The sequence below is a fragment of the Capricornis sumatraensis genome, chromosome 8 (genome assembly GCF_032405125.1).
Source record: "Capricornis sumatraensis isolate serow.1 chromosome 8, serow.2, whole genome shotgun sequence".
Taxonomy (NCBI): Eukaryota; Metazoa; Chordata; class Mammalia; order Artiodactyla; family Bovidae; genus Capricornis; species Capricornis sumatraensis.
In genome coordinates this window covers 56699664-56724851 of record NC_091076.1, presented here as the reverse complement: position 1 = coordinate 56724851, position 25188 = coordinate 56699664, and the positions used below count along the sequence as shown (strand labels likewise).

Sequence of the window (25188 nt, the reverse complement as noted above, 5' to 3'; positions counted from 1 at the left end):
GAATGTCAGACATATGTGAAAGTACCTGGCAGAAAATGGAAAGTAAACCTGAAACTGAATTCATAAGGAAGTGTCAGCTTTAAAAGTAAATGGCTTTATACCAAGTATTTTCAACCAGCAAATGACAATCTGGTAGGTCTGATCCCCTTACATGCTGTGGCATGGATGCCCCAAAGAAGGGCAGTTCAGTTCAGTTCAGTTGCTCATTAGTGTCTGACTTTTTGCGACCCCATGAATCACAGAATGCCAGGCCTCCCTGTCCATCACCAACTCCCGGAGTTAACTCAAACTCATGTCCATTGAGTCAGTGATGCCATCCAGCCATCTCATCCTCCGGGGTCCACTTCTTCTCCTGCTCCTAATCCCTCCCAGCATCAGAGTCTTTTCCAATGAGTCAACTCTTCACATGAGGTGGCCAAAGTACTGGAGTTTCAGCTTTAACATCAGTCCTTACAAAGAACACCCAGGACTGATCTCCTTTAGAATGGACTGGTTGGATCTCCTTGCAGTCCAAGGGACTCTCAAGAGTCTTCTCCTATGCCACAGTTCAAAGGCGTCAGTTCTTCGGCACTCTGCCTTCTTCACAGTCCAACTCTCACATGACCACAGGAAAAACCATAGCCTTGACTAGAAGACCTTTGTTGGCAGTAAGGGCAGGTCAAGGTAAAAATATCTCCTTCTCCTCCTCCCTCTCCCTTCCCTCTCAAGGATGGGAAGACAGTGAGAGTTTATAGACAACACACATCTACACTCACACACACTTTAATCAGCTTTGAGAGAGAGACAATTAGCTGCTCTTCAGGAATAGTGTGGCCCCATTTTCTACACACAGTGAGCAAAGGGGATAATTATTTATAGAGATTATGATCTTCCCAACTTCACATGAGTTAGCTTTGATTATTTGAGTGAATTAAGGCAAACTGATTCCTCTAGGAGTGTTTCCCTTTCCTCCTAAATGTGTTGATAATTTTAGCTCTTAGTGACTTCAGTCCTGTAATATCACAGAAAAGGAAACAGAAAACCCTCTAATAAGAGAAAAATAGAATGTTGTGATTTATGTCAATACCCAAGAATGAACTATTATGACAACTTCCTTTAAACATTCCCTTCATGGTAGGACTGAAAAATGCCAGAACACTGAAGAAACCAAATGCTTAATGACTCCTTTCCTAGTCTATCAGCAAAATGTTTTTATCAGGCACTTAGCAGCCTCACCCAAATTTGAATCAATGCACTTTTTTAAACCATCATTTCTTTTAAAAAAGAAATTCAGCAAACACAGTAATATTTTCATTTTGTCACTGAAAAAATAAAGTGAATTTTTATAATTATTAAATAATTCATAATCATTAAGAAAAATTATAAAATGACCAAAATAAAAAAGTTAAAATGGCATGCAACTCTATAGTTCACAAACACCTAATCACAATATTTGACATATTTCTCCTTTTTTCAAAATATTTTATTGAAACAGTTGATTTACAGTGTTGTGTTAGTATCTGCTGTACAACAAAGTGACTCAGTTATAATATATACATATATTCTTTTCCATTATGATTTATCACAAGACATTGAATATAGTTCCCTGAGCTTTACAGTAGAACTTTGTTGTTTATCCATCATGTATACAATAGACGGCATCTGCTAATCCTAAAATCCCAATCCTTCACTCCTGAATCCTTCCTCTCCCTCTTGGCAACCACAAGTCTGTTCTACATTTCTTTTAGTCTGTTTTTGTTCATGAATATGTTCATTTGTTTCATACTATGGATTTAACATATAAGTGATATCATATGGCATTTGTCTTTCTCTTTCTGACATTTTCACTTAGTAGGGTAATTTCTAGGTCCATTCAAATTGCTGAAAATGGCATTATTTCACTGCCAGCAACAGTGTAAGAGGTTCCTTCTTATCCACACCCTCTCCATCAGTCATTATTTGTAGATTTTTAATGATAGCCTTTCTGACTAGTGAGAGGTGGGACCTTGTTTGGATTTGCATTTCTCTAATAATTAGTATCATTGGAAGGACTGATGCTGAGGCTGAAACTCCAATACTTTGGCCACTTCATGAGAAGAGTTGACTCATTGGAAAAGACCCTGTTGCTAGGAGGGATTAGGGGCAGGAGGAGAAGCGGACGACAGTGGATGAGATGGCTGGATGGCATCACTGACTCGAGGCACATGAGTTTGGGTGAACTCCAGGAGTTGGTGATGGACAGGGAGGCCTGGCATGCTGCGATTCATGGGGTTACAAAGAGTTGGACACGACTGAGCAACTGAACTGAACTGAACTGAATAATTAGTGATGATGACCATCTTTTCAAATGCCTGTTGGCCATCTATGTATCTTCTTTGAAGAAGGTCTTCTGCTCATTTTTCTATTGGGTTGTATTTTCTTGTTATTGAGTTGTACGAGATGTTAAATTAAGCCTTGTCAGTCATATCATTTACAAATATTTTCTCACAGTCCATAGGCTGTCTTTTTGTTTTGTTTATGGTTTCCTTTGCTGTGCAAAACTCATGTCTAATTAGGTCCCATTTGTTTATTTTTACTGATATTTCCATTGCCTTGGGAAACTGACCTAAGAACACATTGGTATGACATGTCAGAAATTTTTTCCGTCTTCTAGGAGTCATATGGTATCTTATCTCATATTTAAATTTTTAAGCCATTTTGAGTTTATTTTTTTGTATGGTGCGAGGGTATGTACCTACTTCATTGATTTACATATGGCTTTTCCACTTTCCCAGCACCACTTGTTCTTTACCAATTGTATGTCCTTGCTTCACTTATCAAAGACTAATTGTCCATAAGTATGTTGGTGTATTGTTGGACTCTCTATTCTGTGCCATTGATTCATATGTCTGTTTTTGTGCCAATACCATATGGATTTGACTACTGTGGCTTTGTAGTATTGTCTAAAGTCTGGGATGGTTATGCTTCCTGCTTTGCTCTTTGTCCTCAAGATTGTTTTGGCAATTCTGGGTCTTTTATGGTAACATATGAATTTAAGGATTATTTTCTATAGTTCTGTGAAAAATGTCATGAATATGTTGATGGATATTGTATTAAATGTTTATATTGCTTTGGATAGTATGACCATTTTAACAATATTAATTCTTACAATCCAAGAGCATGGGATATCTTTCTATTTCTTGGAATTGTCTTTAATTTTCTTTATTAATGTGTTACAGTTCACAGTGTATGTCTTTCACCTCCTTGGTCAGGTTTTACCTCCTAGAGACTTAACTTTTTTGTTGTGATTTTTGCATTCTCTTTCTGATAGTTCAAGTTAGCATAAAGAAATGTAACAGATGTATGTATGTTAATCTTGTATTCTGCTACCTTGCTGAATTCATTTATCAGTTCTAACAGTTTGTGAAGTGAGTCTTTATGGTTTTCTACATGCAGTATCATATCATATCGCATCATTATATATGAACATATATCATGTATAATGACAATTTTACCTCCTCCCTATCATTTTGAATAGGTTTTATTTCTTTTTATTGTCTGGTTTGTATGTCTAAGACTTCCAATACTATGTTGAAGAGAAATGGTGAGAGTGGTTATCCTTGTGTTGTTCCAGATTTTAATGGAAAGACTTCCAGTTTCTCACCCTTGGTTGTTATATTGGCTGTGAGTTTGTCATAAATAACTTTTATTATGCTGAGATATGTTCCCGCTATACTGACTTTCACAAGAGTTTTACATAAATGGATATGAAATTTTACCAAATTATTTTCTTGCATCTATTGAGATGATCTTGTGGGTTTTGTCACTTTTTCTGGTATGATGTACCATACTGATTGATTTGCATGTTGAAACATCACAGTGGCCTGAGACAATTTCAACTTGGTTGTGGTGTATGACTTTTTTATTGCTGTTGTAATTGATTTATTAATATTTTGTTGAGAATTTTTGTATGTATATTTACCAAAAATATTGGCCTGTAATTTTCTTTTCCTGTAATATCTTTCTCTGGTTTTGGTATCAGAGTGATGGCTTAATAGAATGTTTTGGGGCATGTTCATTCCTTTTCAAACTTTTGGAACCGTTTGAGGAGATTGGTATAAGTTCTTCTCTGTGTGTTTGGTACAATTTAACTGTGAAGCCATCTTGTTCTGGACTTTTGTTTGTAGGGATTTTTTAAATTATGAATCCTATTTCATTTTTAGTGATTGGTCTGATCATGCAATCTATTTCTTCTTGATTCAGTTTTGGCAGGGTGTATGTTTCTAGAAAGTTGTCTCTTTTTTCTAGCTTGTCAAATTTGCTGGTATATAATGGCTCATAGTATGTATGTGTGTGTGTGTATATATATATATATATATATATATATATATATATATATATGGTGGTTATTATTTTTGTTCAGTTGCTCAGTCATGTCTGCACGCAACCCCATGGACTGCAGCACATCAGGCTTCCCTATCCTTCACCATCTCCCAGAACTTGCTTAAACTTGTGCCCATTGATTCGGTGATACCATTCAACTATCTCATCCTCTATCATCTCCTTCTCCCCCTGTCTTCAATATTTCCCATTATCAGGGTCTTTTCCAGTGAGTCAGCTTTTTGTATCAGGTAGCCAAAGTGTTGGAGTTTCAGTTTCAGCATCAGTCCTTCCAGTGAGTTTTCAGGGTTGATTACCTTTAGGATTGACTGGTTTGATCTCCTGCTGTCCAAGGGATTCTCAAGGGTCTTCTCCAACACCACAGTTTGAAGGGATCAATTCTTTGGTGCTCAGCCATTTTTACTGTCCAGCTTTCCCATCTGTACATGACTACTGGAAAAACCATAGCTTTGACTAGATGGACCTTTGTTGACAAAGTAATGTCTCTGATTTTCAATATGATGTCTAGGTTTGTCATTGCTTTTTCTTCCAAGGAGAAAGTGTCTTTTAATTTCATGGCTACAGTCACTGTCCACAGTGCTTTTGGAGCACAAGAAATCCAGATTTCTATGGTATTGATAGTTGTTTCTAGCAATCTATGTTATTAATTGTTACATCTTTCAGTTCTTATTTTGTTTTTGATCTTGTTTTCCATCTTATCTTCTTGGTGTGTATGGCCAGAGGTTTGTCATTTTTTTTTTTACCCTTTCAAAGCACCAGATCCTGGTTATATTGATTTTTCCTGTTTCATAATCTCTATTTTATTGTTTCCTTTCTGATATTTATTATCTCCTTCCTTCTGCTGCCTTTAAGTTTTGTTTGTTCTTTTGCTTTTCTAATTCTTCTAGGTTAATGCTAGATTGTTTAACTGAGATTTCTTATTTCTTAAAGAAGACATGTATCACTATGAACTTCCTTCTAAGAACTGGCTTTCCTGAATCCCATAGATTTTATATCACTGGGTTTTCATTATAATTTGTCTCAAGGTATTTTTAGTTTATTCTTTCATTTCATCATAGCAAATTTAAGATGCTTGAAATAATTTCTATACTCTTAAATTTGTTGGGGCTTGCCTTGTGACCTAGTATGTCATCAATCATAGAGAATTTTTCAAGTGCACTTGAAAAATAACGTGTCTTTTGCTTTTAGGGAAAGTAGACATATTTCTTTTAAGTAAATAGGTAGTTCTACATGTTGCAAAATGGAAGTAATATAATATAAACAGGTTATGCTGTTTTAAAGAATATTACTTTCAAGCTTGGAGAGATAACACCTAATTTATTTATTAGCGTGAACTATTTCTGTTTCCATACACTTCTACAGATGTGAAATATTTTTGAAACAACTATTCTGTATAAACATGGACAATAATGACAATTTTTCCTTCAGAAAGCAGGAAGTTTTAGTAAAGATATATTTTTAGGGTAAATGATACTAACATTTTGTCTGTTTATAGGTTTTTATAAACGTTTACAAATGTTTAAGGAAATTGTTTTCCATTTTTATATTCTCACCAGTAGCACAAGAGCATCTTATCAGTATTGGGTGCCACTGTTTCTACAAAAACATTTAATAGGAAAAGAGCATAAACCTTAGTTTTATTTGGTCAATGTTTTTAGTATTGATGTGTAAGTCTCTTGCAAAGTATTGATATGTAAGCTCTGCAAAACCTGTTGAAGATACTTCATATTAACATTTGATACCTCATATTAACATTTCAGTGACTCCAAACAAGCTTACTCAAGGAGTTCTTGGCTTTTCCTAAGGCTCCTCCAAAAGACCAGTTCTAAGAATGGCTAAACTTCTTTATCTAAAGAAAACACATTGCATGATTTTCTAATACTCTATTTATCGGGTATTTAATTCCCTACACTTCAAATAGTTAATGAATTATTCAATAGTAGAGAATCAGTATGAAGTGTATAACACAATTAGCAGAAGAAACAATATTTGTTAGAGTATATACTATCTTTCTTGGAAAAGACTCTGATGCTGGGAGGGATTGGGGGCAGGAGGAGAAGGGGAAGACAGAGGATGAGATGACAGGATGGCATCACTGACTCAATGGACGTGAGTTTGAGTGAACTCCAGGAGTTGGCGATGGACAGGGCAGCCTGACGTGCTGCAGTTCATGGGGTTGCAAAGAGTCGGACACAACTGAGTGACTGAACTGAACTGATACTATCTTTCTTGCTAGAGAATCCCTATGGCCATGTGCATAGTTAATAACTATCCTGGTCTCCTATGCCGGTGAAGGCAAAAATGAGAGTCATTCAGTCATGTTCGACACTTTGCGACCCCAGAAACTATATAGTCCATGGAATTCTCCAGGCCAAAATCCTGGAGTGGGTAGCTGTTCCCTTCTCCAGAGGATCTTTCCAGCCCAGGGATCAAACCCAGGTCTCCCGCATTGCAGATGGATTCTTCACCAGCTGAGCCACCAGGGAAGCCCATATGACACCTCCTTCCTGTTTTGAATACACACAGAATCTTAACAACTACAGCAGCTATTCTGTGGCTAAGAGACAGCAAAGAGGATGTGGACTAAAAAGATTCAGCATTTTATTAGCCATATTGATCAGGTGATCCAATGCCAGCAACCGGTGACCTCTAGCTACTTATTAGGTGAGAAAAATAAACCTCATTTTATAAAGTCATTGTTAATCCAGTTTTATTTTACTTGTAACTAAAAAGCAATCCTAATTATTTTGAGTAGTCCTTACTGACAATGAATTTTACTTCAGTTCTGTGATCCTGGAAAAGAGTAGAGGTATGAAACACTCACTCTCTTTGTGTTCCAGAAAACAGCTTACCACAAAAAAAAAGCCACCTTTCTCCCCATGATTTAGATGAGACACACACACACACATCTTATTCACCTATCACAAGGCCAGACACAGCACCTCTAAATTTCCTTTCATTGTCCCATAAATGATCACCAAAACAGTTTACTCCAATGATCAATCACAACAAAATGCTTGATAACCAAACTGGTTAAACATATTTCCTTCCTTCAGGTCCCTAAACTTGATCGAGCCTCAGCCTGAGCAGCGTCTAGATGCTTCTAAAAATAAACTGGTTTCAGGCAACGAAAATCTCTTTTCTATTCTCCAGTCAGGCCACCTTCATATCACTTCCCCACACGTGACTTCAGTTTTGTTGACTCTTGTCTGTAAAAAATACCTTTCTGCCTCACTCCTGAGACACCCACGGATTTTATGGTCAAAGTATTCTGTCTCAATGGACATGAGTTTGAGCAAGTTCCAGGAGATGGTGAAGGACAGGGAAGCCCGGCATGCTGCAGTCCATGGGGTCACAAAGAGTCGGACATGACTGAGCAACTGAACAGCAACAATAATTCTACTTACTATAATAACCCCCTCAACCCTTGGTAATAATCCTTTGAATGAAAGTCTTTCTTTACTAAGTCCAGGTTTGTTTTTTATTTGATATTATACTAAAGTACTGTTAAAAACTTTATATATAAATACTCTAAATATTAACATACTTAGTGAAACACTACTGACAATTGTACAGTTACTTGTCCTAAAGCAGAATAAACTCTATAAGAGCCAATGCCTTTATATATGACAAATATTCAAATATCATAGTGTTTGCATATGACATTTGCAATTCCTACATGACAGTAATTCTTACAGAGGAGTAACCCCTACTGCCCCTATACTCTGCCACTTGACCTGGAGAAAGTCATCTCTCATTTGCTTCAACTTTGGTATTTATCTGCATTTATGTCACTAATTATAAGACAGCCCTGATGAATCACATCTTTCTAATCCTGTCAGTACACATCAAGTGTGCACTGAATTTTCTTTGCCTTTAATAGAAGAGTTCATTTCCATTCCTCAGGTCCCAGGAAGTCTCCTCAATCCACTACTTTCGAAGATTTCCAACACTAGCCCTCTGAGACACGAGTAACAGACTCAGAATGTATGAAAAGCAAACATTTTTTCATCAAGGAGAATCACTCTTAATTGCAGGTATCAAAGCTGTAGCTGCAACTGGAAAGTGTACACCATGACCGTAAGAAGAGAAACAGGTGACTAAATCTGATTCAGTATTTGATACCTCTTCAAAAACACACAGCAAGTTTAACACTGAAGGACTGTAGAGAGCTGGCTAAGATAACATCAATAGCAAATGCTTATTGAGTACTTACTAAATACCAGGGCCTGGGCTGAGTGCTTTACAGGGGTTACCCTACTTAATCTGCACAATGAAAACATGAGTGTGGACCATTAGTAAACCCATTTAAAGACAACAAAATTGAGGTTTAAGGAAATTCTGAGAATTTCCTAGAAAAGTTAACTCTGTAGACACAGGAAGTAGCTTGCTGTTTGTCTGAGACTGGGAATGGGAACAAAACGAGATTACAAATGAGCAAGACATTTATTTGGAAGTTACACAAATGTTCCAAAATTAGACTGTGGTGAATGTTGCATAACTCCATAAATTTACTAAAAACATTGAATCACACACGTTAATGTATTTTATGGTAGTTAATAAATCTTCAAAGCTTTTAATTATATATATATATGTTATGAAAATTACCCAAGTCATAACACAGTTGACTTGAAGTTCATTAGTTGCAACAGAACTTGGACCTGAAGCCAGTGATGTGACAGTAGAGTTCAAAGTTTATTATCCTGCCTCCAAAAGTCACTGACTTCTCCCAAAATATTATTAGATAAATATTAGGTTGGGACAAAAGTAATTGCTGTTTTGCATTGCTGAAATTTTCCCTTTGATATTGGAATACATTCTTATAGAAATGTGGTTATATTATACATCATTTTAATGTGCATTTCTCGCTTTATGTTGTTTGATAATGACTTATTACTTGCTGTTTATTTTATATTTATTTTAGACTAGCAAAATGATGCTAGACCAAAAACAAATTAGAGTAATTTTCTTATTCAAGTTTAAAATGGGTCATAAAGCTTTGGAGACAACTCACAACATTAGCAAAGAATTTGGCCTAGGAACTACTAATGAATGTACAGTGCAGTGGTGTTTCAAGAAGTTTTGAAAAGGAGACAAGAGCCTTGAAGATGAGGAGTGCAATGACTGGCCATCAGAAGTTGACGGTGACCAACTGGGAGAATCATCAAAGCTGATCCTCTTACAACTGCACAAGAGGTTGCCCAAGAACTCAGTGTTGACTGCTTATGATCATTCAGCATTTGGCACAAATTGGAAGATGAGAAAGCTTGGTGCTTCATGAGCTAATCACAGAAAAATTGTCATTTTAGAGTCATTTTCTCTAATTCTATGCAGCAACAATGAACCATTTCTCAATCAGATTGTGACATACAATGAAAAGTGGGCTTTATAGGGCAACCAGCAACAACTAGCTCAATGGTTGAAATGGGAACAAGCTCCAAAGCATTTTCCAAAGCCAAACTTGCACGAAAAAAAGGTCATGGTCACTGTTTGGAGGTCTGCTGCTGATCTGATTCACTGTAGCTTTCTGAATTCTGGAAAAAAAACACTGCATCTGAGAAGTATGCTCAGCAAATAAATTAGATGCACCAAAAACTTCAATGCCTGCAGCGGGCATTGGTCTACAGAAAGGATCTAATTCTTCTCCATGACAACTCCTGACTGTATGTTACACAACCAATGCCTCAAAAGTTGAATGAAGTCGTCTATGAAGTTTTGCCTCATCTGCCAGATTCATCTGACCTCTTGCCAACCAACTACCACTTCTTCAAGCATCTCGACAACTTTTTGCAGAGAAAATGCTTTCACAACAAGCAAGAGGCAAAAAATGCTTTCTAGAGTCTTTAAAACCTGAAGCTTGGATTTTTATGCTATAGGAATAAACAAACTTACTTCTTGTTTTCAAAAATGTGTTGATTGTAATGATTCTTATTTTGATTAATAAGGATGTGTTTGAACCTTGCTATAAAGATTTAAAATACATGATCTGAAACTACAATTATGTTTGTGCCAACCTAATAATAATCCATTGAAATACACAAAGTTATAGCAAGAGTAATTTATATTAAAAAACAAAAACCTGTCACGGTTTTCCAAGGCCCAATGATAATAAAAGCTTTGGTTGATTAATAGCCACCTGGTGTGATCTTCATGCAAGGATGGGGTTAAAGACAGGGTGGCAGCACAAAGATTATATATATATATATATAATTATTATATATATATATATATATATTTATTTATTTAATTTATTTTTTATTGAAGGATAATTGCTTTACAGAATTTTGCTGTTTTCTGTCAAATCTCAACATGAATCAGCCATAGCTATACATATATCCCCTCCCCTTTGAAACTCCTTTCCATCTCCCTCCCCACTCCACCCCTCTAGGTTGATACAGAGCCCCTGTTTGAGATTCCTGAGCCATACAGCACATTCCCACTGGCTGTCTAGTTTACATATGGTAATGTAAGTTTCCATGTTACTCTATCCATACATCTCATCCCCTCCCTCGCCAGGTCCATAAGTCTGTTCTCTATGTCTGTTTCTCCACTGTTGCCCTGTAAATAAATTTTTCAGAACCATTTTTCTAGATTCTAAATATGTGTTAGAATATGGTATTTATCTTTCATTTTCTGACTCACTTCACTCTGTATAACAGGTTTTAGGTTCATCAACGTCATTAGAACTGATTCAAATGTGTTCCTTTTTATGGCTGAGTAATATTCCATTGTGTATATGTACCACAACTTCTTTATCCATTCATCTGTTGATGGACATCTAGGTTGCTTCCATGTTCTAGCTATTGTAAATAGTGCTGCAATGAACAATGGGATACATGTGCCTCTTTCAGTTTTGGTTTCCTCAGGGTATATGCCTAAGAGTGGGATTGCTGGGTCATATGGTGGTTTTAATCCCAGTTTTTAAAGGAATCTCCATGCCATCTTCCATAGTGGCTGTATCAATTTACATTCCCACCAACAGTGAAAGAGCATTCCCTTTTCTCCACACCCTTTCCAGCATTTATTATTTGTAGACATTTTGATGAGGGCCATTCTGACCAGTATGAGGTGATATCTCATTGTAGTTTTGATTTGCATTTCTCTAATAATGAGTGATGCTGAACATCTTTTCATGTGTTTGTTAGCCATCTGTATGTCTTCTTTGGATAAATGTCTGTTTAGGTCTTTTTCCCACTTTTTGATTGGATTGTTTGTTTTTCAGGCATTGAGTTGTATGAGCTCCTTATATATTTTGGAAATTAATCTTTTGTCAGTAGTTTCATTTACTGTTATTTTCTCCCATCCTGAGGGCTGTCTTTTCACCTTGCTTATAGTTTCCTTTGTTGTGCAAAAGCTTTTAAGCTTAATCAAGTCCCACTTGCTTACTTTTGTTCTTATTTCCATTACTATAGGAAGTAGGTCATAGAGGATCTTGCTTTCATTTATGTCATTGAGTGTTCTGCCTGTTTTCCTCTAAGAGTTTATAGTTCTATCTTACATTTAGGTCTTTAATCCATTTTGAGTTTATCGTTGTGTATGGTGTTAGGAAGTGTTCTAATTTTATTCTTTTACATTTAGCTGTCCAGTTTTCCCAATATCATTTATTGAAGAGGCTGTCTTTGCCCCCATTGTATATTCTTGCCTCCTTTGCCAAGAATAATGTACCCATAGGTGCATGGGTTTATTTCCGGTCTTCTATCTAGTTCCATTGGTCTATATTTCTGTTTTTGTGCCAGTACCACAGTGTCTTGATGACTGTACATTTGCAGAATAATCTGAAGTCAGGAAAGTTGATTCCTCCAGCTCCATTCTTCTTTCTCAAGACTGCTTTGGCTATTCGGGATCTTTTGTGTTTCCACAAGAATTGTGAAATTTTTTGTTCTAGTTCTGTAAAAGATGCCCTTGGTAATTTGATAGACATCACATTAAATCTGTAGATTGCATTGGATAGTATTGCCATTTTAACAATATTGATTCTTCCTACTGAGGAACATGGAATATCACTCCATATGTTTATTTTGTCTTTGATTTCTTTAATTAGTGTCTTATAGTTTTCTGTGTATAGTTCTTTTATCTCTTTAGATAAGTTTATTCCTAGATATTTAATTCTTTTTGTTGCAATGGTGAATGGGATTGATTCCTTAATTTCTCTTTCTGATATTTCATTGTTAGCATATAGAAATGCGAGTGATTTCTGTGTACTGATTTTGGATCCTGCCACATTGTGAAATTCATTGATTAGCTCTAGTAATTTTCTGATATTCTCTTTAGGGTTTTCTATGCACAGTGTCATGTCTTCTGTAAACAGTGAGACCTTTACTTCTTCTTTTCCAGTCTAGATTCCTTTTACTTCTTTTTCTCCTCTGATTGCTGTAGCTAGGACTTCCAGAACTATGTTGAATAACAGTGGTGAAAGTGGACACCCTTGTTTTGTTCCTGATCTTAGGGGGAATGCTTTCTGTTTTTCATCACTGAGAATAATGTTTGCTTTAGGGTCTTTACTAAGTTGAAGTAGTTTCCTTCTATGCCCATTTTTTTTGAAGAGTTTTAATCATAAATGGGTGCTGAATTTTATCAAAGGCTTTTTCTGCATCTATTGAGATGATCATATGGTTTTTATCTTTCAATTTGTTAACATGGTGTATCACATTGATTGATTTGCATATATTGAAGAATCCTTGCATTTTTGGAATAAACCCAACTTGATCATGCTGTATGAACTTTTTGATGTATTGCTGAATTCTCCTAAAATTTTGTAGAGGATTTTTGCATCTATGTTCATTAGTGATACTGGCTTGTAGTTCTCTTTTTCTGTGTTGTCTTTGTCTGGTTTTGATATCAGGGTGATGGAGGCCTTGTAGAATGAATTTGGAAGCATTCTTTCCTCTGCAATTTTGTGAAAGAGTTTTAGAAGGATAGGCACTAGCTCTTCTCTAAATGTTTGATAGAATTCTCCTTTGAAACCATCTGGTCCTGGGCTTTTGTTTTGGGGGAGATTTTTGATCACATCTTCAATGTCAGTGCTTGTAATTGGGCTGTTCATAATTTCTATTTCTTCCTGGCTCAGTCTTGGAAGATTGAATTTTTCTAAGAATTTGTCCATTTCTTCCAGGTTATCTATTTTATTGCCATATAGTTGTTCATAATAGTCTCTTATAATCCTTTGTATTTCTTCACTGTCTGCTGAACCTCTCCTTTTTCATTTCTAATTTGTTGATTTGATTCTTCTCTTTTTCTCTTGATGAGTCTGGCTAAGAGTTTGTCAATTTTGTTTCTTTTCAAAGAACCAGTGTTTATTTTATTAATGTTTACTGTTGTTTCTTTAATTTCTTTTTCATTTATTTCTGCTTGGATCTTTATGATTTCTTTCTTCTACTAATTTTTTTTCCTTCTTCTTTTTCCAGTTGCTTTAGGTGTAATGTTAGGTTGTCTATTTGATGTTTTTCTTGTTTCTTGGGGTAGGATTGTATTGCTATAAACTTCCCTCTTAGGACTGCTTTTGCTGCATCCCATAGATTTTGAGTTGTGTTTTCATTGTCATTTATTACTAGAAATTTTTTAATTTCCATTTTCATTTCTTCAGTAACCTGTTGGTTATTCAGAAATATGTTGTTTAATCTCCATGTATTTGTATTTCTTACAGTTTTTTTTCCTCTAATTGATATCTAGTCTCATAGCATTGTGGTTGGAGAAGATGCTTGATATGATTTTAATTTTCTTAAATTTACTGAGGTTTGATTTGTGACCCAAGATGTGGTCTATCCTGGAGAATGTTCCACGTGTACTTGGGAAGAAGGTGTACTCTTCTGCATTTGCATGAAATGTCCTGAAGATATCAATGAGATCCATCTCATCTAAAGTATCATTTAAGACTTGTATTTCCTTATTAATTATCTGTTTTGAAAATCTGTCCATTGATGTGAGTGGGGTGCTAAAGTCCCATACTAATTTTGGGTTATTGTCAGTTTATCTTTATATGTCTATTACTCCTTGTCTTATGTATTCAGGCTGGCATATGTTGGATGCATCAGTTCATCTCAGTTCAGTCTTTCAGTTGTGTCCGACTCTTTGCGATCCCATGAATCACAGTACACCAGGCCTCCCTGTCCATCACCATCTCCCGGAGTTCACTCAGATTCAAGTCCATCGAGTCAGTGATGGCATCCAGCCATTTCATCCTCTAGCGTCCCCTTCTCCTCCTGCCCCCAATCCCTCCCAGCATCAGAGTCTTTTCCAATGAGTCAACTCTTCCCATGAGGTGGCCAAAGTACTGGAGCTTCATCTTTAACATCATTCTTTCCAAAGAAATCCCAGGGCTGATCTCCTTCAGAATGGACTGGTTGGATCTCCTTACAGTCCAAGGGACTCTCAAGAGTCTTCTCCAACACCACAGTTCCAAAGCATCAATTCTTTGGCTCTCAGCCTTCTTCACAGTCCAACTCTCACATCCATACATGACCTCTGGAAAAAACAATAGCCTTCACTAGATGGACCTTTGTTGGCAAAGTAATGTCTCTGCTTTCAATAGGGTATTTATGTTGGTCATAACTTTTCTTCCAAGGAGTAAGTGTCTTTTAATTTCATGGCTGCAGTCACTATCTGCAGTGATTTTGGAGCCTCAAAAATAAAGTCTGACACTGTTTCCACTGTTTACCCATCTATTTCTCATGAAGTGATAGGACCAGATGCCATGATCTTCGTTTTCTGAATATTGAGCTATAAGCCAACGTTTTCACTCTCCTCTTTCACTTTCATCAAGAGGCTTTTCAGTTCCTCTTCACTTTCTGCTATAAGGGTGGTGTCATCTGCATATCTGAGGTTATTGATATTTCTCCCAGCAATCTTGATTCTAGCTTGTGCTTCTTCCAGTCCAGCTTTTCTCATGATGTACTCTGCATGGAAGTTAAATAAGCAGGGTGACAATATACAGCCTTAACGTAATCATTTTCCTATCTGGAACCAGTCTGTTGTTCCATGTCAAGTTCTAACTATTGCTTCCTGACCGGCATATAGGTTTCTCAAGAGGTAGGTCAGGTGGTCTAGTATTCCCATCTCTTTCAGAATTTTCCGCAGTTTATTGTGATCCACATAGTCAAAGGCTTTGGCATAGTCAATAAAACGGAAATAGATGTTTTTCTGGAACTCTCTTGCTTTTTCCATGATCCAGCGGATGTTGGCAATTTGATCTCTGGTTCCTCTGCCTTTTCTAAAACCAGCTTGAACATCTGGAAGTTCACAGTTCGCATATTGCTAAGGCCTGGCTTAGAGAATTTTGAGCATTACTTTACTAGCGTGTGAGATGAGTGCATTTGTTTGGTAGTTTGAACATTCTTTGGTATTGCCTTTCTTTGGGATTGGAATGAAAACTGACCCTTTCCAGTGGCCACTGCTGAGTTTTCCAAATTTGCTGGCATATTGAGTGCAGCACTTTCACAGCATCATCATTCAGGATTTGAAATAGCTCAGCTGGAATTTCATCACCTCCACTAGCTTTGTTCATAGTGATGCTTTCCAAGGCCCACTTGACTTCATGTTCCAGGATGTCTGGCTCTAGGTGAGTGATTACACCATCATGATTATCTTGGTCTTGAAGATCTTTTTTGTACAGTTCTTCTGTGTATTCCTGCCACCTCTTCTTAACATCTTCTGCTTCTGTTAAGTCCATACCATTCCTGTCTTTTATCGAGCCCATCTTTGCATGAAATGTTCCCTTAGTATCTCTAATTTTCTTAAAGAGATCTCTAGTCTTTCCCATTCTGTTATTTTCCTCTATTTCTTTGCATTGATCACTAGGAAAGCTGTCTTATCTCTTCTTGCTATTCTTTGGAACTCTGCATTCAGATGCTTATGTCTTTCCTTTTCTCCTTTGCTTTTCACTTCTCTTCTTTTCACAGTTATTTGTAAGGCCTCCCCAGACAGCCATTTTGTTCTTCTGCATTTCTGTTTCATGGGGATGGTCTTGATTCCTGTCTCCTGTACAATGTCACAATCCTCAGGCCATAGTTCATCAGGCACTCTATCTATCAGATCTAGGCCCTTAAATCTATTTCTCACTTCCTCTGTATAATCATAAGGGATTTGATTTAGGTCATACCTGAGTATGGATGTGAGAGCTGGACTGTGAAGAAGGCTGAGCGCTGAAGAATTGATGCTTTTGAACTGTGGTGTTGGAGAAGACTCTTGAGAGTCCCTTGGACTGCAAGGAGATCCAACCAGTCCATTCTGAAGGAGATCAGCCCTGGGATTTCTTTGGAAGGAATGATGTTAAAGCTGAAGCTCCAGTACTTTGGTCACCTCATGTGAAGAGTTGACTCATTGGAAAAGACTCTGATGCTGGGAGGGATTGAGGGCAGGAGTAGAAGGGGACGACAGAGGATGAGATGGCTGTATGGCATCACGGATTCAATGGACGTGAGTCTGAGTGAACTCCAGGAGATGGTGATGGACAGGGAGGCCTGGCGTGCTGCGATTCATGGGGTCGCAAAGAGTCGGACATGACTGAACTGAACTGTCTAGTGGTTTTCCCTACTTTCTTCAATTTATGTCTGAATTTGGTTATAAGAAGTTCATGATCTGAGCCACAGTCAGCCCCTGGTCTTGTTTTTGTTGACTGTATAGAGCTTCTCCATCTTTGGCTGCAAAGAATATAATCAATCTGATTTCAGTGTTGACTATCTGGTGATGTCCATGTGTAGAGTCTTCTCTTGTGTTGTTGGAAGAGGATGTTTGCTACGACCAGTGCATTTTCTTGGCAAAACTCTATTAGTCTTTGCCCTGCTTCATTCTGCATTCCAAGGCCAAATTTGCTGTTACTCCAGGTGTTTCTTGACTTCCTACTTTTGCATTCCAGTCCCCTATAATGAAAAGGACATCTTGTTTGGGTGTTAGTTCTAAAAGGTATTGTAGGTCTTCATAGAACCGTTCAACTTCAGCTTCTTCAGCGTTACTGGTTGGTGCATAGACTTGGATAACTGTGATATTGAATGGTTTGCCTTGGAAACGAACAGAGATCATTCTGTCATTTTCGAGATTGCATCCAAGTACTGCATCTTGGACTCTTTTGTTGACCATAATGGCTACTCCATTTCTTCTGAGGGATTCCTGCCCGCAGTAGTAGATAAAATGGTCATCTGAGTTAAATTCACCCATTCCAGTCCATTTTAGTTCGCTGATTCCTAGAATGTCAACGTTCACTCTTGCCATCTCTTGTTTGACCAATTTGCCTTGATTCATGGACCTGACATTCCAGGTTCCTATGCAATATTGCTGTTTACAGCATCAGACCTTGCTTCTATCACTAGTCACATCCACAACTAGGTCTTGTTTTTGCTTGGCTCCGTCCCTTCATTCTTTCTGGAGTTATTTCTCCACTGATCTCCAGTAGCATATTGGGCACCTACTGACCTGAGGAGTTCCTCTTTCAGTATCCTATTATTTTGCCTTTTCATACTATTCATGGGGTTCTCAAGGCAAGAATACTGAAGTAGTTTGCCATTCCCTTCTCCAGTGGACCACATTCTGTCAGACTTCTCCACCATGACCCGCCTGTCTTGGATGCATAGATACTTACAATTTTTATGTCTTCCTCTTGGATTGATACTTTGATTATTATGTAGTGTCTTTCCTTATCTCTTGTAATCTTTATTTTAAGGTCTATTTTGTCTGATATAAGGGTTGCTACTTCAGTGTTGTTTTGCTTCCCATTGGCATGGAATATAGTTTTCCATCCTCTCACTTTCAATCTATATATGTCTTGAGGTCTGAAGTGGGTTTCTTGTAGACAACATATATATGGGTCTTGTTTTTATATCCATTCAGCCAGTCTTTGTCTTTTGGTTGGACCATTTAATCCATTTACATTTAAAGTAATTATTGATATATACATTCCTTTTACCATTTTCTAATTGTTCAGGGTTGATTTTGTAGATCTTTTTTCTTCTATTGTATTTCTTGACCATATAAGTCTGTTTAACATTTTTTGTAAAGCTGGTTTTGTGTACTCTATTCTCTTAACTTCTGCTTGTCTGAAAAGTTTTTTATTTCTCCCTCAGTTTTGAATGAGATCCTTGCTGAATACAATAATATTGGTTGAATATTTTTCCTTTTCAGTACTTTAAATATATCCTGCCATTCCCTTCTGGCCTACAGAGTTTCTGCTGAAAGTTCAGTTGTTAAGAGTATGGTGTTTCCATTGTATGTTACATGTGACCTCTCCCTTGCTGCTTTTAATATTTTCTGTTTCTGTTTAATATTTGTTAATTTGATTAGTATGTTTCTCTTTGGGTTTATGCTGTATGGGACTCTTTGTGCCTCTTGGACTTGATTATTTCCTTTTCCACACTGAGGACATTTTCAACTATAGTCTCTTCAAAAATTTTCTCATATCCTTTCTTTTTCTCTTCTTCTTCTGGGACTCCTATAAATGTTTGAAATGGTCTCAGAGACCTCTGAGACTGTTATCAGCTCTTTTCATTCTTTTTACTTTATTCTCCTCTTCAGAAGTTATTTCCACCATTTTATCTTCCAGCTCACTGATTCTTTCTTCTGCTTCAGATATTTTGCTACTGATTCCTTCTAGAGTATTCTTAATTTCAGTAATTGTGTTGTTCATCTCTGTATGTTTATTCTTTAATTTTTCTAAGTCTTTGTTAATTGATGCCTACATTTTCTCCATTTTGTTTTCAAGGTTTTTGATCATCTTTACTATCATTATTCTGAATTCATTTTCAGGTAATTTTCCTATTTTTTCTTCATTTATTTGGACTTCTGTGTGTCTTGTTTGTTCCTTCATTTGTGCAGTATTTCTCTGTCTTTTCATTTTTTTAAGTTATTGTGTTTGAGGTTTCCTTTTCCCAGGCTTCAAAGAAGGTTGAATTCTTTCCTTGAAGAAGGTTGAATTCTTTCTTCCTTTTGATTTCTGTCCTCCTAAGTTTGGTCGAGTAGTTTGTGTGAGGCAAAAATTATACTTTTATCTGCAGACAGAAGTAGGGAATCTTCCTCATCCCTCTCCCTTCATTCCCTCAAAGCTACATCTTGAAACGAGCATCTTCATACTGCCTGATACCACACCATCTCCTGAAAGAGAACTGAGGCTCTGGCATGTCTGTCTATCCGGTTGTATGCTCAGGGATCTCCAGGATGAAGGAATAGGGGCAAGAGAGAGAGAGAAATGTGGCCTCTATTAAGTGTCCTGGGTACAGTAACTGTTCCAACAATCATGCTGGTACATAGAAGGGTGGGAGAAAGTAGAATAGTCCTGTCATCCAGAAGTAAAAAATCCCATGATGCTATCAGATTGTGACCCCACCTCGAGAATGGGAGTGGAAACTTCTCTTTCATGGAGGTAAGTGTGTTCTCATGGCAATTAAATATCTGCTTCTCTCTGAAAGGTCAAACTTTCTCTCAGCCCAGCCTGGCGAGCCACAGAGTTTTACTCAAGAGACCAGGCTTTCAACAGGTTAGTAGATTGCCAGCATAGGATATGAAAGAACAAACAGTCCTGGGAAAAAATGGTCTGCCCCGCACCAAACTCACTGATTAGAAGACCTATGAAAGAACAAACACAGGCCCCTCTCACAGTGCCAGACAGTGGGCTTAAAAAACATAAGAAATCAACCATCAACCAGATCTTGGTATTTTGCCACGTTGTGTGGCTTGTGGGGTTTTAGTTCCCTGCCCAGGGATCAAATCCATGACTTCAACAGTGAAAGTACAGACTCCTAGCCCCTGGACTTCCAGGGAATTCCCAGATCTTTCTTCCCCCCAGATCTTTTTTTATATCAACATTTTCTTGGTCAGAGTCAATGATGTGAGCCTCTGCAAACCGACAGTCATGTCACTGTGTCTACCGACATAGGAACCAGCCTAAAGCTCTATCTAGACCTGACTGTAGTTCCCTGGAAAACTTCTGCAAGTGATCTATGACCCTATCCTGCCAGGAGAACTTCTCAGCACTGTTCAGGGAACCACATTCACTCCCAAGTGGCCACTAATTTAAAAATCAGGGAAAGTGAGTCTTAAAGTAGATGTTGCTTTCATCTTAAGATACTCTTTTACTTTCACTCTTGCCTTTCACTTCCCACCATTTCTCATCTCTAGGGCCCTCTCCTGACTCCAAAGTCAGAACCTCCTTGAGCACCACGCAAGATGCTCTGCATACATCAATGGTTATCAAAGTCTGGTCCCTGGACCAGGAATTTCTATGTAACCAGAGAACTGGTTAAAAAGAAAATGGAAAAGAGGAAGGAGAAAGGGAAGAAGGAGGAGAAAGAAAGAAAGGGGGAAGTGGAAGGAAAAAAGAAGTTAAAAGCAAACTTTGAATCCAGACACACTGAATCAAAATTGGGATTTGGGTTCTTACTGTGAATTTTAACAGGCCCTGCAGGTGATTCTGGTGCACTAGCATTTCAACATACACAAAAGTAGGGAGGACAGAATAATCAACCTCTATGTGAGAGGGGAGTTTTTCCTAAGGACCATCCCTTCAAGTTCCACCACAACTCAATTAGATTTGGGCTCTATTTAAATCTTGCTAATGTCCTTCAGTTCAGTTCAGTCGCTCAGTCATGTCCGACTTTTTACGACCCCATGAATCGCAGCTAATATCCTTAGAGCTCCCCAAACAATTTTAATGTGCTTGAGCTTTGAGAAACATTCTTTGGTCCATTTCTCCTCCAGATATTTTCAGGACACAATCTCTCATTTTATTTCTATTTCCACTTGATTGTTACTTCTGGAAGAGAGACTTTCCATATTCTATGTATCTAAAGTACATCACATCACCCCTGGATGCCCTCCACCATAACATCTTTGTATTCCTTCATCCTACTTTACTTTCTTTGTAGAGATCGTCAGCTGCCATTTCATTATATACTATGAGTTTATTATCATCAGTGAATATGGTTTATTGTTCAAGAAGCTCATTTATTGAACCAGCAGCTCCAAATTCCCAGTCTCTGCATATCTGCAGTGCCTACAAAGCAGTACCACATGGTAGACATTTGATGGATATCTTCTAAGTCAATGAATGAGAGTGGGGAGGAGCAGAGATTTTAATCCAATACTATCTGCCTCCAAAATCCATGTTATTCCTGAAGTAGCACATGGAATAACACCCAGTGGCTTTGCACTAGTTTTGCTTAGCTTGGGGAAAGAGAAGTTACTTCTGAATTGAAGCAAGCTGCATATTTTGGTACTGAGTTCATCAAAGTCAACAGGTTCATATCTGGTTACTAGTTATGTGGCCTTGTATGGCTCATCTAACAACTCAGGGTCTTTTGCCATCTGTAAAATCAGAAAATAAGCCTGTATCTATCTTCTAATTCTTGAGAAGGATAAATAAAAACTATTATGTAGAAGCATTTTGTATATTAAAGCACCATGTAAAGATAAGTTACTACCATTATTACCTGGGTAAAAAAAGAGAAGGTAAGAACAGGGAAATTGATAAAAGGAAAAGAATTTTTTTAAAAAAATTGAAAGGAAAATGTGACTGTGTAGGACAGAAAGATTTTGGAAGAGAATTTCTAAGTTTAAAATTCTGTGATTAAATCAGAAAAGAGAAATTTAAAATCTATCAGAAGCAGCAATTTGTCCAAGTTTCAGAATTATTTGTGTCTACTAAAATCACAATCTGTTTTATTTTAAACACAATTTATATTTTTGAGATTCATTGTTTGTCAGTTGCTTCATTTGCTATTATTTTCTCCCATTCAGAAGGCTGTCTTTTCACCTTGCTTATATTTTCCTTTGTTGTGCAGAAGCTTTTAATTTTAAATAGATCACATTTGTTTATTTTTGCTTTTATTTCCAGAATTCTGGGAGGTGGATCATAGAGGATCCTGCTGTGATTTATGTCAGAGAGTGTTTTGCCTATGTTCTCCTCTTTTGCCTATGTTCTCCGCTAGGAGTTTTATAGTTTCTGGTCTTACACTTAGATCTTTAATCCATTTTGAGTTTATTTTTGTGTGCGGTGTTGAAAGTGATCTAGTTTCATTCTTTTACAAGTTGTTGACCAGTTTTCCCAGCACCACTTGTTAAAGAGATTGTCTTTACTCCATTGTATATTCTTGCCTCCTTTGTCAAAGATAAGGTGTCCATATGTGTGTGGATTTATCTCTGGGCTTTTTATTTTGTTCCATTGATCTATATTTCTGTCTTTGTGCCAGGACCATACTGTCTTGATGACTGTGGCTTTGTAGTAGAGCCTGAAGTCAGGCAGATTGATTCCTCCAGTTCCATTCTTCTTTCTCAAGATTGCTTTGGCTATTCAAGTTTTTTTTTGTATTTCCATACAAATCTTGAAATTATTTTTTCTAGTTCTGTGAAAAATATGGCTGGTAGCTTGATAGGGATTGCATTGAATTTGTAAATTGCTTTTGGTAGTATACTCATTTTCACTATATTGATTCTTCTGATCCATGAACATGGTATATTTCTCCATCTATTAGTGTCCTCTTTGATTTCTTTCATCAGTGTTTTATAGTTTTCTATATATAGGTCTTTAGTTTCTTTAGGGAAATATATTCCTAAGTATTTTATTCTTTTCGTTGCAATGGTGAATGGAATTGTCTCCTTAATTTCTTTTTCTACTTTCTCATTATTAGTGTATAGGAATGCAAGGGATTTCTGAGTGTTGATTTTATATCCTGCAACTTTACTATATTCATTGATGAGCTCTAGTAATTTTCTGGTGGAGTCTTTAGGGTTTTCTATGCAGAGGATCATGTCATCTGCAAACAGTGAAAGTTTTACTTCTTCTTTTCCAATTTGGATTCCTGTTATTTCTTTTTCTGCTCTGATTGCTGTGGCCAAAACTTCCAAAACTATGTTGAATAGTAGTGGTGAAAGTGGGCCGACCCAATCAAAAAATGGGCCAAAGAACTAAATAAACATTTCTCCAAAGAAGACATACAGATGGCTAACAAACACATGAAAAGATGCTCAACATCACTCATTATCAGAGAAATGCAAATCAAAACCACAATGAGGTACCACTTCACACCAGTCAGAATGACTGCGATCCAAAAATCTGCAAGCAATAAATGCTGGAGAGGGTGTGGAGAAAAGGGAACCCTCCTACACTGTTGGTGGGAATGCAAACTAGTGCAGCCACTATGGAAAACAGTGTGGAGATTCCTTTAAAAATTGCAAATAGAACTGCCTTATGACCCAGCAATCCCACTGCTGGGCATACACACCGAGGAAACCAGAATTGAAAGAGACACATGTACTCCAATGTTCATCGCAGCACTGTTTATAATAGCCAGGACATGGAAACAACCCAGATGTCCGTCAGCAGATGAATGGATAAGAAAGCTGTGGTACATATACACAATGGAGTATTACTCAGCCATTAAAAAGACTACATTTGAATCAGTTCTGATGAGATGGATGAAACTAGAGCCGATTGTGCAGAGTGAAGTAAGCCAGAAAGAAAAACACCAATACAGTATACTAACACATATATATGGAATTTAGAAAGATGGCAATGACGACCCTGTATGCAGGACAGCAAAAGAGACACATATGTGTATAACGGACTTTTGGACTCAGAGGGAGAGGGAGAGGGTGGGATGATTTGGGAGAATGGCATTGAAACATGTATACTATCATGTAAGAATCGAATTCCCAGTCTATGTCTGATGCAGGATACAGCATGCTTGGTGCTGGTGCACGGTGATGACCCTGAGAGATGTTATGGGGAGGGTGGTGGGAGGGGGGTTCATGTTTGGGGACACATGTACACCCGTGGTGGATTCATGTCAATGTATGGCAAAACCAATACAGTACTGTAAAGTAAAATAAAGTAAAAATAAAAATTTAAAATAAATAAATAAATACAATTTATTTGTTACATTGTAAACTCTCTCAAGTATTTCTACATTTAAATCTTTTCCAAACATATAATAATAGCTTTGTTATAGCATCATTTAAATCATAGTCACAGCTCACTGTGGTTTCTTAACCAATTGTCTGCAATCCTAGAACCTTATGTTAGGACTGACATGAGGACTGAATAAGGCAATGCCTGCAAAGCACTTAAACAGTGCCCAGACCATAAGACAACATGTGCTGCATTCACTATTACTGTAGCTATTATTATTAATTTGGCAATCAACAGTGCCACTGGAGGAAACTGATAGATCACAGCCTCTCAGGTACTTGACTGAGCTGTAGTGTGTAAGATGGAAGGGGTAGAGGGTGGCTCAAGGACAAGAAGCTAGTTAGGAGCTCATTGGATTTCTTCACACACATTACCCTGAACACCCACTCTCTGGAAACTCCAGTCTCTTCTTTACCTATATTTAAACCTAAGATATGCCCTGTCACACAAATACCACTGGCATCAACCAAGGAGGGGGACTCCATGTCCTTTGCAGGCAAGTGCATGGGGCTAATAGTCAGGCAGACCCACATTATAACATTATCACTAACTTCTAACAAACCACATTCCCCATTGGGTACACTTCAGACGTCTCTGAGAATAATTTCAGTTTACTTCTTCACCTCCTGCTTCCACAGTGGCAAAGTTAGCTGGAGGCACCACCCCAGGAGCACTTGTTCCTCCTAGTTCTGGAAGACTCCTGGGTTCCGGACAGGCTGCAGCCTCCCAGGGGTCCCCTGCATGCTGCTACCTTACCTTTTTCAGTGGCCGCTGGTAGACCTTAACGACTGAGGTGACCACAGGTATCTCCCAGCCTGATACCCGGGGACGCTGGAGTTCTGCACAGGCCTCCTGGAACTCCTCTTCAGAGAACCTGCTGGCAGAGGCCATTCTTCCACAGCCACAGCTCTTCCGCATGCAAGGGAGGCCACACACAGGCTTAG

General features: G+C 37.6%; 1 protein-coding gene across 1 annotated transcript in view; it reads right to left on the bottom strand.

Annotated features, from left to right (window-relative positions):
* The window catches only part of LOC138083557 (phosphatidylcholine transfer protein-like), a 65268-nt gene extending 40133 nt beyond the window's left edge, over window positions 1–25135 (bottom strand). Inside the window, exon 1 of the mRNA XM_068977402.1 lies at window positions 25001–25135. Coding sequence (XP_068833503.1) covers window positions 25001–25135 — 135 coding nt within the window. The remainder of the gene's footprint in view (window positions 1–25000) is intronic.
* Between the last annotated feature and the right edge of the window lie 53 nt (window positions 25136–25188).